Source organism: Biomphalaria glabrata, chromosome 4 (assembly GCF_947242115.1).
Source record: "Biomphalaria glabrata chromosome 4, xgBioGlab47.1, whole genome shotgun sequence".
NCBI lineage: Eukaryota > Metazoa > Mollusca > Gastropoda > Planorbidae > Biomphalaria > Biomphalaria glabrata.
The window spans coordinates 42,408,783-42,424,250 of record NC_074714.1 but is presented as its reverse complement, the minus strand read 5'-3'; the positions used below and the strand labels follow the sequence as shown (position 1 = coordinate 42,424,250).

Sequence of the window (15,468 nt, the reverse complement as noted above, 5' to 3'; positions counted from 1 at the left end):
TAGGTAATATTTTGAATTGTTACATTCTTAAAAAATCACTCGTCAATTTCTTGATCTCATAAATTTGTAAGTCACATTCTCAGTTTGTTAATGACTCTTTCAGTCATTCTTTTCAATGTAATTTACAAAGCTTATATCAACTCACTCTGTCTGTCTGTCTGGTAAAACAAATAGTACACAATATTTCTCCCACACCCATTCTCTGATCAAGCTGAAACTTCGCACAATTATTCATTGACATAGACAAGTCATGGATCATTAAAAAACAAGTAACCAATCAGACAATCAATTACTGGCAGTCATCATTTAGTTCAACAGCAACAAGGGAAACTAATAATTCAGTGTTCACAGATATGGCTAAATTCGTTGGTTTTAAATAATTGTTAACACTATTTCTCCCTCACGCATTCTCCGATCGAGTTGATACTTTAAACAATTATTAATTGTACTTAACAAAACATGAATCAATAAACATAAATAATAAATTAGCTCATGAATTATTTGTAATTAATTATTTTGTTTGATATCAAATAAGGGAAATAACTTATACATTATTGGTAGATATAGTTTTAAGGACGAGTTCTTCCCCTTTTGATAACCCTTTTTTTTGCTTGTAGATACTTGTATTTGGAGTCTAAAATCAAAATATAATTGACCTGGTGATTAGTTTAAACAAAGGTCTTAACAAAATAATTGTGCAAAGTTTCAACTTGATCCTAAAATGGGTGTGGGAGAAATAACGTGTTTAAAACTTTTACCAGACAGACAGTGAGTTCACATTTTTTCTTCTTCTAGCCAGTTTTTTTTTAAAAATGCTTTTTGCAACAAACGTAACCTTTATTGACAGATATACACAGAATTAATGTGGATGTGCGGTGGATGTGTGGTGAAGCGCTTGGCTTCTGAACCGGGGATCTTGGATTCGAAGGCTGGTGAAAGCTCCTCTGAGTAGCTCGGATGGGTACCTGACATTAGTTGGGGAAAAATAAAGGCGGTTGGTCATTGTGCTGGCTACCTGACACCCTAGTTAACTGTTAGCCACCGAAACAGATGACCTTTACATCTGTTTTATAGACCACAAGGGGCCAAAACTCTTGATATGTGCACCACTGGAACAAACCTTTGATCAAAACACATTTACCTACGTAAAACCGGAAATACCCGTAATTGTTTTTACCATGCTGTCGATACATCTCTAATGTATTTACTAGATTAAGGCAAACTTCAAGTAGAAATGACTTTTCTTTTTTTTTTTTTCAAGGCGCACTAATGACCAGAGATGATGCATCTTCGTCTGAGTTTCTGTCGCACCAACATGATTAGGAGAAAATGGAAGAAGTTTTTGAAGTTTCTGCTCAGCTCTGTCATCGTCAGCTTCTTCTTTCTATTGGTCATTGCCTCAACTGAACAGATGTGTCCGCCAGAGGGCTGCGGCCAGCCAGGCGAGTTCATACAAAAACTCCCTCAAAGAGTGATCAGACCAAACTCGGAAGTGAAAAGAATTTTGAGGTGGACTGGATTCTTTGATGACGTGACTTGGGAGGAGACAGACGACTCTTATTTCAGGCCTTGTAAAGTAGGAGCATTGTCAGTGTTTACATTGAAAGTTTTAGTTTATTTGTGTAGGAATTTTATTTTAGTGATTGTTGTAAACATTCGTTAGACTACCTTCTAAAAATTGTTTGATCTACCTTACTGACAATTATCTGGCATTCTTAATTTTTATCTTATATCTTACTAATTATTATTGTTATTTACGAATTACCACAGAGAAAATGTGTAAATTAATACCTCTAGTATATTACGTTAGAAATATGATGACAATGAAATTGACAAATTGAAAACCAAACTCCACTACTCTTGTCTATGTTTTATCGTGCATTTCGTCATTAGATCAGATAATGTGGGAGTTCCCATGGGAAAATAATGCACCCTTAGTAATAAAAAGTCAAAATTTACCATTATCACTCACTTTTAAAACTTGTTTTTTTTAGTTGCCTATGCTATTTGTGGCTGAGACTATTTACTTATATTGATAGTTCGTATAAATCAAACCATACTGTCTCTTTATTTCTGATCAACAGGTCAAAGAATGCACGATGACCAACGACCGGACATTGTTTGACCAAAGTGATGCCGTGCTCTTTCACGCAGGTGCTCTATGGAATTTCTGGAAAGGAAGCCGCATGCCAAGCAAGCGTCACGCTTACCAGGTGAATGTGATATACTTACTAGAGTTTAGGGTCACAAATAGAGTTTGACATTTTTTTGGATGTTGACAGTCCAGATGTGAAAACGTCCATACTATGTCTAGAAGTACAGTTCACTTTTCAAAACTTGCGATCTATAGGTCATCTGTTTCTGTGGCCCACAGTTAACGATGGTGTCAGGTGGCCAGAACAATGACCAACCACCTTTACTTTTCCTCAACTATTGTCAGGTACACATTAGAGCTGGGTAGAATCACAGTTGCTCTAAAGATTCCAAAATTAAATATTCCAGTTTTCACCAGGATTCGAACCCGGGATTACCGGTTCGGAAGCCAAGAGTTTTACTACTCAGCCAGAATTAAAAAAAAAATTATCGGGCTTTGCCACTCTGGAACAATTGACTATCATAGTTTATCTGTTTTCCTTCAATATAGCCAACTAGTTTATCATTTGATCAGTTTTGCAACTATTGCATTGCATCCGAAAAAGACTTGTCTTCTATAGTGTACATTTTTGCTATTCCGGCTCAGTGTTAGAAACAGAAGCTCAAGAATTTACTTTGGAGAAATAATATTATGTCATAGGTTACACTTTCTAAAAAGCGAGAGAAATCACTGTAAGTGGATTTCAAACTCGTCAGTCCAAAATGTAAGTCCCATTTGCCTGTGAGAAAGAATGTTTTGAAAGAAAAAAAAACTTGGTCGATAATCAACAATGACGTACATAGCATGTGTTTTTTTAAGAATGGAAGTATGCGTCCACAACGGTAAGAGCAGAATGCAAATACCGCGAGATTTACTTCAAAGTAAACGTAAATGCTGTGGTACTAGCAAATGATTTCATTATTGATGAATCTCAAGATCTACTTATCGATCTGTCAAGATGTCTGTAACTAATTAGAGTTTTCATTAATCATGAAAAAGAAAGTCAAATATCACTTCTCAGAACTTGCGATCAATAGGGCAGATAAATCTCATCCTTTTCTCTAGGTATAAGGTTTCCAGTACTACGACCAACCCGTGAACCGCTTTTACTTAATGTTAGCTACTGATAAAAGGTGTGTGGGGGGGGGGGGGGGACTGAGGGCGTTCTAAAAATAACGAAAATTCAAATCCCAGTCTTCACCGAGACTTGAACCCAAGACACCTCGGTTAGGAAACCAAGTGCTTTACCACTCAGCCACCATGTCTCAAGCTACTAAGTTTATTGTGAATGAATCTTAAGATTTACTTTTCTATCTTTTAAGAGTACCCGTCCTTAACCAGTTTAGAGTATTTATTTATCCTAATCCTCCTAACTTAAGTCCAGCGTGTAACAACTGGTCGCCAGGGACAATTGTATCTTCAGAATTCACGATGCATGGAACTCAAATGCTACAACAAATGGTTCAGACAGTGAAGATAAATGTTTTGTTTACCTCCCAGAGTACCGGCCCATGAGCTGCTGCTGTGGTGTGTGTGTGTGTGCGCGTGTGTGTGTGAGTGCAGTGCAGGCAATTAAAATGCTGACAATCAATTACTCACTGGAGGCTCGCAACAAAACAAATGCTCACAGATTTATTGCAGTCACATACACATATATGCACAAATGTAATGATCTGCATTCTACACACACATGACATACACAACACACATACCACATAGAGGGCATGCATTATTTAACAAATAATTATTTCAATTAGGATACAAAAGAAAGTTTGGCCAGAGTATATTATCTTCCACCCGTCTCACCAAGTTTGGCCAGAGTATATTATCTGCCACCCGTCTCACCAAGTTTAGCCAGAGTATATTATCTGCCGCCCGTCTCACCAAGTTTGGCCAGAGTATATTATCTGCCACCCGTCTCACCAAGTTTGGCCAGAGTATATTATCTGCCACCCGTCTCACCAAGTTTGGCCAGAGTATATTATCTGCCACCCGTCTCACCAAGTTTGGCCAGAGTATATTATCTGCCGCCCGTCTCACCAAGTTTGGCCAGAGTATATTATCTGCCGCCCGTCTCACCAAGTTTGGCCAGAGTATATTATCTGCCACCCGTCTCACCATGCGACGTTCTCTTCGTCTTCCCTATCCCTTAAAGGCTTAGCCTGTTTGACCGTTGGGGCACCACACAAGATCTGTTGACCGTCTTTCTCCATTCCTTTTGTCTTTTGCCTTTGATAGAATCTCTTTCAATGACTGGTCCGTCAATTATTTTTATTTTGTCTTACCATCGCTTTCTTTGGTTGCCTCTTTTTGTTTTTCTTGGTTTTGTTCCCTGCAGGAAGGTTTTGGCGAGCCCTGAGGACTTTGGGATAACGCCATATAGTTTTGGTTTGCGTTTTGTTTTTGACAGTAGTGGACAGATGCAGTGGCGTCACTAGGGTGGGTGTCACCCGGTGCGGTAGGCTCAGGGTGTCACACCCCCCTTCACAACATTTCACAATATTGTTACACAAATGTAAAATGAGTATCTATTCTATTTTAATTGTGATTGATTATGACATTTTATCCATGGTTACTACATATATTAAAATGTATGTTTATTATATAAGAAATAGACTTCACATTAACTGCACAAGTTTTTCTTTCTTAGACTTTGAAGTCCTTTAAACATTACGGAAACTTTTTTAAAACATTATGCTAATCTTATTCAAACTTTTACTACCATCTAAAATATTTTAGAATCTAGACTAACAATTGTTCGCCGAAGTGTGAGAAACATTCAAGGCAAATGAACAGTGCTTCTTTAACTTTTTCCTCTGGTTTTTCCCGAGACATTTTGTTTTATCACATCCGCTTAGTCAGCAATGTACCTAAATGGGGAAACCGATGAAGGCTCCAACAATGGGTTTCAGAAGGCTTTTAAGAATGAAAGATCCTTAAAGACATATAATTATGATACAATTTTCGCTTAATTTTTTAAAAAATATTCACATTATGTTTATAATCGAAATGTATGAAGTGAATGTTCATTAAAAGCTAGTCCGTCGAGCCTTTTGTTTCGTAAATGTTGATTTGTAGATAATTTTGTAGACTTCTATAAAAATTCTTCCTGGAAATAGCATAAGAGAGGAATCAATCCCCCCTTTAAGCGAAAAGATACAGGGGAAGCTCCGTAAGTTTCGCCTGGCGCTTTCCTGCGTTTTGGGCTCTACAATTCTTTTTTTTTTCCTGGCGTCTTCACAGCGCTTTTTTCTCATAGTATGCAGAAATCGTGTAAAAAAGATAAAAATATAACAGGCAATAATGTTCCGATATTGAATTATGTTCATGCCATCAGAAGGCACTATTCATTTCAAGTTTAAAAAAAAGTAAAAGTCGCAAGCCAAGCTAAGTCTAATAAAGAAGGAGGCAACATTGGTCAACACTGTTATACTGGCGATATACGAGCTACACGTAGCGCATGTATGACTGTAGTGGGCGTGATGGTCTTGGATCATTTTTGTGTTCAGTAAGAACTTACGCTGTTGAACTTTTTTTTTTTGTCACACAAAAGTTCGTCAAAATAAGGACATTCAACAGTAGTGAGAATTTCTTGCCTAAGGAAGACATTTGACTGGGTTCATATTAGGACGTGGAGTAATGACTAAAACAAAAATACAACTTTTAACATTTGTTAGTCTATCGTAATTCTAATAAGGCTGGTTTACCCTTGCAAAATTATTTTGAAAGCTACTCCGCCTCCAGATTTGCCATTCCCCCCAGTTTGAGAAACATTGCAGTATATCATTCATAATGGGCTTGGTCGTCATTTCATCATAATCGTGTTTAGCAAGAGGACATGTAGCAGGCATTAGTAGATGTTTTAAATATTAGGGTCTTTCTTTTATATGACTACGACATGGTTGACTACGAATCAAGCAAGCCCTGGGGTCCCTTAACTGGTCATGTGATGGTCATTGCATAGAGGTTGAAATAATTATATCCTGTGTGTAGTGCGCTAGTTTAACAGATGTTTTGTTTTATTTTTATATAAAATAAATATTAAAAGTAAAATTGGTAAGTTACAGAAATTTATTAGTTTGTACAAAATATATTTTGTTACAATAAATATTAGGAAATATTCTTTTTAATTGTCAAATTTTTAGAATGATGGATTTTAGAAACAATTTTGTTATTTTATACCACTTATTTACTGTAAATTGAAATTTATTTTAATAAAAAATGCAAATTTTCTGCTTTAAACAACTATAGAGTTCTCTATATCGTTGTACTACGAAAATAAAGAACGGAAAGGTTATTCCTTGAAGGATGGATAACTCTTGGAAAAGATGTCATCTATTTTTAGTCTCTATAAATATTACTAGATTTAGATTTTTAAAGGTCGAATATAGTGTCAGTAAAAAAAAGTACTTTCTTTTTACTAATAGTGTTTTAAAACATATAAAATGTAATAATTCATATAAAGCTCAACATTTTAAGGAAAAATTACAAAAAACTTAATAAATAATTGAGATTTATGTTTCATGTTATTTAAAAACTTTTTAAATAGCCAAGATTGTCATTTACAAACTGTGTCGTCGTGTGGCACTTGCCTAGTACAATGATTTTTCTTGCCAAAGGTAGAGAGTTCAAATCCCAGAAGATGTTAATTTTTATTTTTATTTTTTAATTAATAAATTTTTGAACAAATGAATAACTGTATCAATATAATTTAAAACTTGCTATTTTGCCAAAAAATATATTTAGTGTTTTCTATTTTAACTATTTTTATCATTATCTGATACAAATTTTCTCTTCTGGGCTGCTGTTACGGTTCGCTAACAAATTCTTTCCCACTCCTAAAATTAATCAGCTATACTGATCAGAAAACAAGAAAACTGCCGGTCTTTATTTTGACGTCAATCACCTATATTATAGTGGTAATTTTATTATTTTGTACATTTATTTAGGATGATTTTGACAGCTAGATCTGACTTTCAAAATGTCCGAACCATCCAGTGGCGTACCTAAAGGGAGAGGGGAGGGGGGGGAGAATTTTAAAAATTTATTTGTAAATGCATAAATTAATATACTTGATTGACAAATAGTGTCAATAAGTGACTTTTTTTTTCAACATTTATGGATTAAATTTATAACAAAGACTAAACCTAGATCTAGATCAAAGTATGTTTGGGTATCTAGCTAATCATTATTTTCGTCTAAGTTGTCTGTTTTTTTTTCCAAAGTACAATTCTTTTCCACTAGGGTGTCAGCCCCCAGGTGGGTGTCAGCCGGTGTGGACCGCACCCCCCGCACCTGCCTAGTGACGCCACTGGGCAGATGCTATTTTAATGGATATTTTACAGTTACATTGGATGCGTGGCATTGCAGCTGGACTCCTTGCTGTGTGTATGTCACAACTAATCAGCTCTTCAAAGTTGTCGACTGTAGTAGACTTTTAAATTGTACACAGCCCATTTCAGTCTGATACATATGTTTTATTTTCAAGACCTATGATGTAAATACATATCAAACCAATGGATTTGAATATTTCTCATTTGGTGAAAATCTTTAAAGGTCTCCTTCTCCCAATGACAAATATTTCTCTGATATATTATAATGGATATTTTACAGTAATAAGCAAAATATAAAAGAAATTAAAAAAAAGAATATCTAAGGAGAAGAACCACAATAGCAGGGCCATATATCTCAATACTGCATGAATATAATCTCTTTTATATAAAACAAATAGTAATTAAATTACCACTATTTGGTTAAATTTTATTGGTTCGTGTGTTGTCATCAATTATGAATATATGTGTGTGTGTATATGTCTAATATTTCAACTCGATCCGAGAAAAGAAAGTGGGAGAAAAAAAAACGTGTACAAAATATAACAGAGGGAATAACTCCACATATACAGCCACATCTTTATTTCACATTTTGATACCAAACAAAATAATTTATTATCAATAATTAATTAGGCCTACCTAATTGTTTTTATTTTAATTTAATTGATTAATGTTTTCTTAGGTACAAATAATTGTGTAAATTTTCAATTTGTTCCGAGAATGGTTGTGGGTAAAATGCGTACTAAATATGTACCAGACAGACAGAGTGAGTCTTTTTTGTGTGTGTTAAAAATGGATGCGTGGTAAAATCATATGACCAACATTAAGATAGATTTTCTACTATCCGCCATTGTGTACATAACTTCAGGCCAAATTTTGAAAGTAGTCAGTGTTTCAATGACTTACGCTCGAATAACAATAATGTCATTTTTTAAAATTTACTCTAAAGTATCTTCCTTCTTGTAGTGTTAAGACATTTTTCATTCTTTCCAAAGTACCTCTAGAGCTTTACTCTACTTTCAGTATTTTTTCCCTATTAGATTTTCTCCCAGAATTTATTGTGTCCCCTTTTTTTCAATAATATTCAAGCAGAAATTAAAACACAATAATTCGTCCACCTCTGCCCTTGAACCTCGCTCTACAAGGTTGTTACGATACTGAGACTTAGAAAAACAAAGCAAAACAAACAAGATTACAAAGAGAGTTTGTGTTACACAAACTCAGAGGCGGCCCCCGTCGAAGTCGGATCCCTGTCGGATCTGCATATTCGCAAATAATATTCAAGAGGTGATTTAATTTTGATGGTCAAAAGTAATAATGTTTCAAAGATTCATTTGCCGTAAATTTAAATTTAAATTAAATAAAAAATAGCAGATTAGTATTAGTATATTAAAACATTACAATATTGATCAAAACGTTTGGAAATGAAAATCTACACTTTTTTTTACACTTTAAGTTTAGAAATTGAAATTCTACATCTTAATCTAGTCTATTTTAGTCTAAACTAGATCTAGAAATTCTAGATCTAGAATCTAGAATAATTTTAATTAGAATATAAATCCAGATCTAGATATACTGTAATAAAAATCTAGATCTAGTTTAAAAAATCTAGATTAGATCTAAATCAAGATATCATTCCTTTTTTAAACGCGAGTCACATAACGAGGCTTAATAAACATTACTATACCGAGTTCTTTTTTCATTTCATTTGAAGAATTAATTCCATATAACGTCAGAGGGAAAAAAAAACACTACGTCACACGGCCTAGCTAGAATAAAAATCGCCTTCATCATTACGAGCCATTTATCGAGTGTTCATAGACATTGGTGCACCGAGTGCGTTCTTTTAGCATTTCTTTTAAAGAATTCATTCCATATGACGTCAAAAGAAAAAAAAACACTACGTCACACGGCCTAGCTAGACTAAAAATCGCCTTTATCATTACGAGCCATTTATCGAGTGTTTATAGACATTGGTGCACCGAGTGCGTTCTTTTAACATTACATTTAAAGAGTCCATTCATATGACGTCAAAGAAAAAAAATTCCATTACCTCACAATAGGCTAGTACCGGTACCATAAAAAAAATGTCTTTATTTACACGAGATATTTAACGAGGGTTCATAGACATTGGTGCACTGAGTTCTAATAGAATTTATTTAAAAAGGATCAAAGCCGCATTGTTTTTGCGTTTTGTCTGTCAGTCGGTCTGTCCGTCATCTTGATATAAAAAAAAACAAAACTAAAAGTTATTAAAAATTGATTAACCTTTATTTTACGTTTCAAAACATCGCAATAATTTTTAGGTATGAACACAATTGAAAAGTTTATATAATAGATTGTTCCGGATGTTTGTATAAATAGTAAAAGAAAAAGAGAATTTCAGTTAAATGTAATACCGTTAATTAAATTTTTTGGATGGTCTCGTATAAAAATTAGATGTACTACAGCCATGTGGAGAGATTTTCATACCTTACTTTGGTGTTTGGATTCTGTTTTCCTTAAAAATCGGAACATAATATTAACGATAATTAGATTTTATAATGTTTTAGGTAGAAAGTTAAATGTACTGTAAGAGAGTAGTGAGTTAAAATATTTTTCATAAAAATCCATAAAAACATTATTTCGTAAATGAGAAGATTATTTGTTAATTAATTAGAAGAGGGAGTTCAAACAATTATTTGGCGTTAGTAGATTTTTAAATAAATTCGGAAACTTCTGGCGACGATTTGTAAGAAACAAAATCCGGAACTTTCTTTATCGATTACAAAACTTCTATGTTATGTTTTAGCAAGAAAAAAAAATGTCTAAAAAGTAATTTTCAGTAATCAATTCTAGTAAATTACTTTTTTTTAAAGCCCTGAACAACCTATTGTCGATATTTTTAAAATTTGTTTAAAGATGAAAATACGGAACAATTTGATATTGATAACCAAATTATAGTGACGCATTGTCAAATAATATAAGTGTAATATTAGTAAATTATGCGATTTCAAACAATCATTAGGCATAATTCATGCTTTATAAAACAATATCCGGAACATTTTTACACTTAATGAAATATAAGTCAGTATAGAGATTTTGATTTAGCATTAATATGCTATTTACATAAAAAACGGAACAATATATTATTGATAATGTGTTTTTGCAACGTTTAAGCATGGAAATTGAATGTAATATAAATTAGAAGAGCAAACAAACATTTGTTGGGGTTGATTAGTTTTGCACAAAAAAAAAAAATCCGGAACAATCAATTTTTAGATACTTAAAACTATTGAGATGTTACGGGAGGAACATTAAAGTGTAAACAGATTTTCAATAGCTTTTAGAGTTCTAGTTTTTTTTTTTATCTAATCGTGACGGACAGACCGAGCAACAGACAAAACGCACAAAAATAATCTTCTTTTATTTGGATGGGGGCACTAAACAAAAAATAAATAAAATCTGATTCTTTAAAAAAGTTTAAGGAATTGGTTTAGAACATGGTCATGCAGCGACGTTACGCTACTGCACGAAAATCGCTGCATAAAAAGTCCATTAAAAATGTGCGTGATATTTACACACAAAATGCATTATTAGCCTTTATAAACAAACAGAAATGTTTTCTTTTAATTTTAGCAGCTAGTTGACCAGAAAAAACATCTTTAACTATTATTTATATTTGTTGTAAACATTTCGTGTACATTTTTAAAATATATTTGACTTAGTGATACTGAAAATACACAAAAATTGTCCATCTTTGTTAGCATATTGTAACATTGCCTCCCTTACATTTACGTAATTGTTTTAGAATTGGTGTATTTTTATGAAAAAATCGCATGCATAATTAATTTTATAAATTAAACGGTTTGCTTTTAGAAAATCAAAAGTAGCCGTTGCACCTAAACTTTTCAAGCCGCATTTAATGATGAAATAATATTTTTCATATCTCTTCTAGTTTTTGAGATCTGAGTGTGACAGACGGACAGACGGACAGACGGACATTTTGCACAAACCTAATAGCGGCTTTTTCCCCTTACGGGGGCCGCTAAAAAAGCACAAGATCAAATGACCAAATGTTTGAACGAGGCTTCTCCACGATACCTTCATAACACAAGAAGGTCACTCTAATGTCCACGACAAACAATAAATCTGTTAGGCCACAAAAATGGTTTTGGCGTACACAAAAACAAACAAAAAAAAAGCAACTTAAAATACTTTATGAAATTATTCAGCTCAATACTTATTTGGTTCACTTAAAGTTGATAACAAATTTTTATACCTATAAAAACGATGAACCAGAATATGCTATTTAAACAATTCGTAATTTAATTTCCGCCAACTCAGTTCATTTTTTGTCAAAGCATCTAAAACATTTTCTATGGCGCAGATATTACTTTATGAAATGAGTGCAAGACCTTATTTTAAATTATTTTATTCTAATAGAGTACACCCAGCTCTAATGGGTACCTAACTTTACTTAGGGAAAGTAAAGGCTGTTGTGCTGGCCACATGACACTCTGCCCGTTAACGTTGGTCAAAGAAACAGATGACCTTAACATTATCTGCCCCTTAGATCGCAAGGACTGAAAGGGGGGCTTTACTTTTTTACTTTACTATTCTTTTTTCTTTGAAAAAAAAAGATTTTTTTATTGGGGTTTGACATCCCCTCCACATTGAATAAATAGCTGGAAATAATTTGGAATGTGAGATATGTTCTTGGGTTAAGTCTCAGAACATTTTGTCTATTACAAAGTCACTGTTAGTATTAAATTGTTTTTAAATATCTAATAAACAAACAGTTGTAATGTTTACATATTAAAACTTGATTTTTTTTAAAGACCTGGATTCTGCATAACATTGAGCCTCCTCCCAGAGTGCCACTGAATTTAGTTCCATTTTACGGAGTTTTTAATTGGACTGCTTGGTACAGAAGGTCTGTATGAGAACACAAAAATAAATATGTATGTTTTAATTTTTAATACACATGAACTGTTACGACTTTTCCTTAGCCTTTTCCACTGTTGGGTCACCTTAATAAGTGTTTAGCACTGTCAGGTTACTTCATGCTGTTAACAACTATTTTGGATTGTTGGGTCACCTCAGACTAATGTCTTTTGGACTGTTGGATCACCTTACCTCTAGTCATCTGCTGACACTTATGTCCTTTCATTCTTCCATTTGCCCATTCCTTGACCATTCCTTGATGCCATTCTAGTGTGCTGTTTTTTCTTCTTTCATTCTTTCCTTTTCCTGGAGAGTCAGTTATTTCTTGAAGGTAGGTCTTTGCAAGTCCCGCTGATCTTTTGGCATAACCGAAACACTAGTGACTTTGATAGTGTACAGAAAGCCCCAATGCGGCCTTTTTGGCACCGTTAAAAGTTTTAAGGAAAAATTAGGGTCATTTATATATATATATATATATTGATATTGATCTAGATATACTTTCTCTTTGAACGTATTATTTCGTAACAAGACTCCATGGTTTAAACCCAAATTCCATTCGGTAAATCCACATTAAAGACTTTAGTAATTATGTACATGGCTTTGTTTTAACAAAGAATTGACTAGCATTGTTCACTGGGAACACTCTTTTATTGATGAGAAGGGCTGACTAAAAAATTCAGATAATTAAGCCTATTTTATTGCTTTTCTTTTCTTTGCAGCTGCTTTGACGAAGAAATGCAGTTGTCTTTAATAGGCGCAATAATAAATTCATTGATTTTCTAAATTGTCTTTTAATTTTCTAATTTCTTTTGACTGGCGCACGATTAGTCTTTAGAACTTTGTGCTTTCAATGCTCTTATTGTCGTCTTCAAACATTGTTATAAGGACAACGCATAGATAAAGCCAGTAGTTATAAATTCTGATGTTTGTGTTTGTGTTTGGTTATAGAGATTCTGATGTCCCGGTCTCTTACGGAGGTTATACCAGCCTACCACTTCCGCCCAGCATCAAATTTAACAAATCTTTGAAGACAAATTGGGCCAAGGAGAATAACCGCTTCTCAGCATGGATGTCCAGCAATTGTTTTGATTATAATAGGAGGCAGCTGGTCATCAAAGAACTGAAGGTAACGACATTTTAGTTAAAGCTCTTTGACAATAAACATTGGCATTTAATTTCCAATTAATTTCTGTTTTAGTCATATTCTTCGAACCCCTACACCATACAAGTAACAAATAGTTCTTGTTATTATCACTGAGCCAACCAAGACAACCATTGACTTTTAAGAATTGAAGTCATTGGTTAACATCAGGTGCGGAGTGGGTGAAAAAATTGGCCAGGGCATTTCTATACAATCAGGCCCATAAACTACATATCATTTGATAGACATTTAATTATAGGTATACTTGTGCTCAAAATCATTCTGTCAAGTTGGAGTATCGATTACTGTACACATGTACACAGTGATCTCTATATTGTTATAAGAAATATAGGCCTTATGTTCCTTTTTAATCGCTCAGTTGTAGGCCCTAAAAGGATGTCCAAGCATGTAGGTTATTACATTTATTTCCGAAAATTTTTGGGATTAAATTACCTTAAAACCTTTAACGATTTAATATATAATGGCATCCACGCGGTCATTTTGGTGGCCCACCGGCCCATTTGAGTACCAGCCCACTGGGCACTTGACCCAATGCCCATATAGCCAGTCCGCCCCTGATTAAAATGCATAACGAGATTAACCTAGAATGACGCTTGGGATGTAATCATTTTCTTTTTTGAAGTAACGTCTGTATTTTATGAGATAAAAAGAAGATGCGAGATATATATATATATATATATATATATATATATATATATATATATATATATATATATATATATATATATATATATATATATATATATATAAATCACTGCTGTAATGTTTCACAAACGAGATATATAAGGAAATAGCCGACGAATAGAGAATGACAGCTTTCCTACTAAATTATTTCCCTTTTACATGTTTTCCCTTAAGTCATCATAACAGGTAGGCCTACATATATAAGTATTGAACAGCGGAAAAAACAAATTGAAACATCTATAAAAAAAAGCTAAAAAGATCCTAGAAATAAAGAATCACCCTTTGTGTCAGAATTTTGTGATTTTACCATCACAAAAGAGTAACAAGACACTGATAACAAAGACAAACAGACACAAACACTCTTTTGTTCCCCTGGCAATCAAATCATTAAATAGAAACAATCTGATATAAACATGTAAATTATGAGTGCGTCTGGTGTGAATGTACACTTTGGACTCTTATAGTTATAATGTTTTTTGTTTGGTGTAATGCACAAATTGTAAGACAAATTTCCTTACGGATAATAAAGATTATTATTATTATTATGTTAGAAATGAACGAGTAGTCATTCTCTGGCGCTGCCAGGGTCGAGTTTCGCTAAAGAGAAACAAAATTCATCGTAGTCCCTTTAGCAGTTTCCACTGAGGAATTTTCTGGTGATGTGGCAGGTCTGCAGCAGTACCGCCCTCTGACAGGCAACGAAGATGTTCCTAGGAATGTTAAGGGCCTTGAAGGTGTCTGTGAGGTCAGTTGTTATTATCCCCTCGGTTGATATAACAATGGGGTATATTGTTATTTTGGACAATTTCCATAGACGCTTAATCTCCAAGCCTAGGTTCCCATATTTTCTTTGTTTTTCTATCTCAGTTTTTCTTAAATTATAAGACAGTGGTACGGCGATATCGATAATGGTAGCGGTTTTTTCTTTTTTATCGATGAACAGCAGATCCGGGCGATTGAAATCTACCGTTTTGTCGGTCAGAATAGGCCTATCCCAGTACAGCAGATGTTTAGTAGACTCGAGAACCTCTTGCGGAGAGTATTTATAATAAGGGGGAGTGTCCTTACCGATCAATTTGTACGTCAAAGCCAGGTGTTGGTGTATTAACTTTGCAACTTGGTTATGGCGACCTAGGTAGGCTGATTCTGATAGGGCTGGACATCCTGCCATAATGTGTTCAATCGACTCGCCCACATTTCCACATTTTCGGCATTTGTCGACAACATTGAGT

General features: G+C 34.0%; 1 protein-coding gene across 1 annotated transcript in view; it reads left to right on the top strand.

Moving 5' to 3' along the window:
• LOC106050338 (glycoprotein 3-alpha-L-fucosyltransferase A-like) overlaps positions 1–15,468 on the top strand; it is a 44,495-nt gene that overhangs the window by 17,671 nt on the left and 11,356 nt on the right. Inside the window, exons 2-5 of the mRNA XM_056028039.1 lie at positions 1,262–1,576; positions 2,085–2,213; positions 12,285–12,379; positions 13,339–13,516. Coding sequence (XP_055884014.1) covers positions 1,280–1,576; positions 2,085–2,213; positions 12,285–12,379; positions 13,339–13,516 — 699 coding nt within the window. The 5' untranslated portion in view covers positions 1,262–1,279. The remainder of the gene's footprint in view (positions 1–1,261; positions 1,577–2,084; positions 2,214–12,284; positions 12,380–13,338; positions 13,517–15,468) is intronic.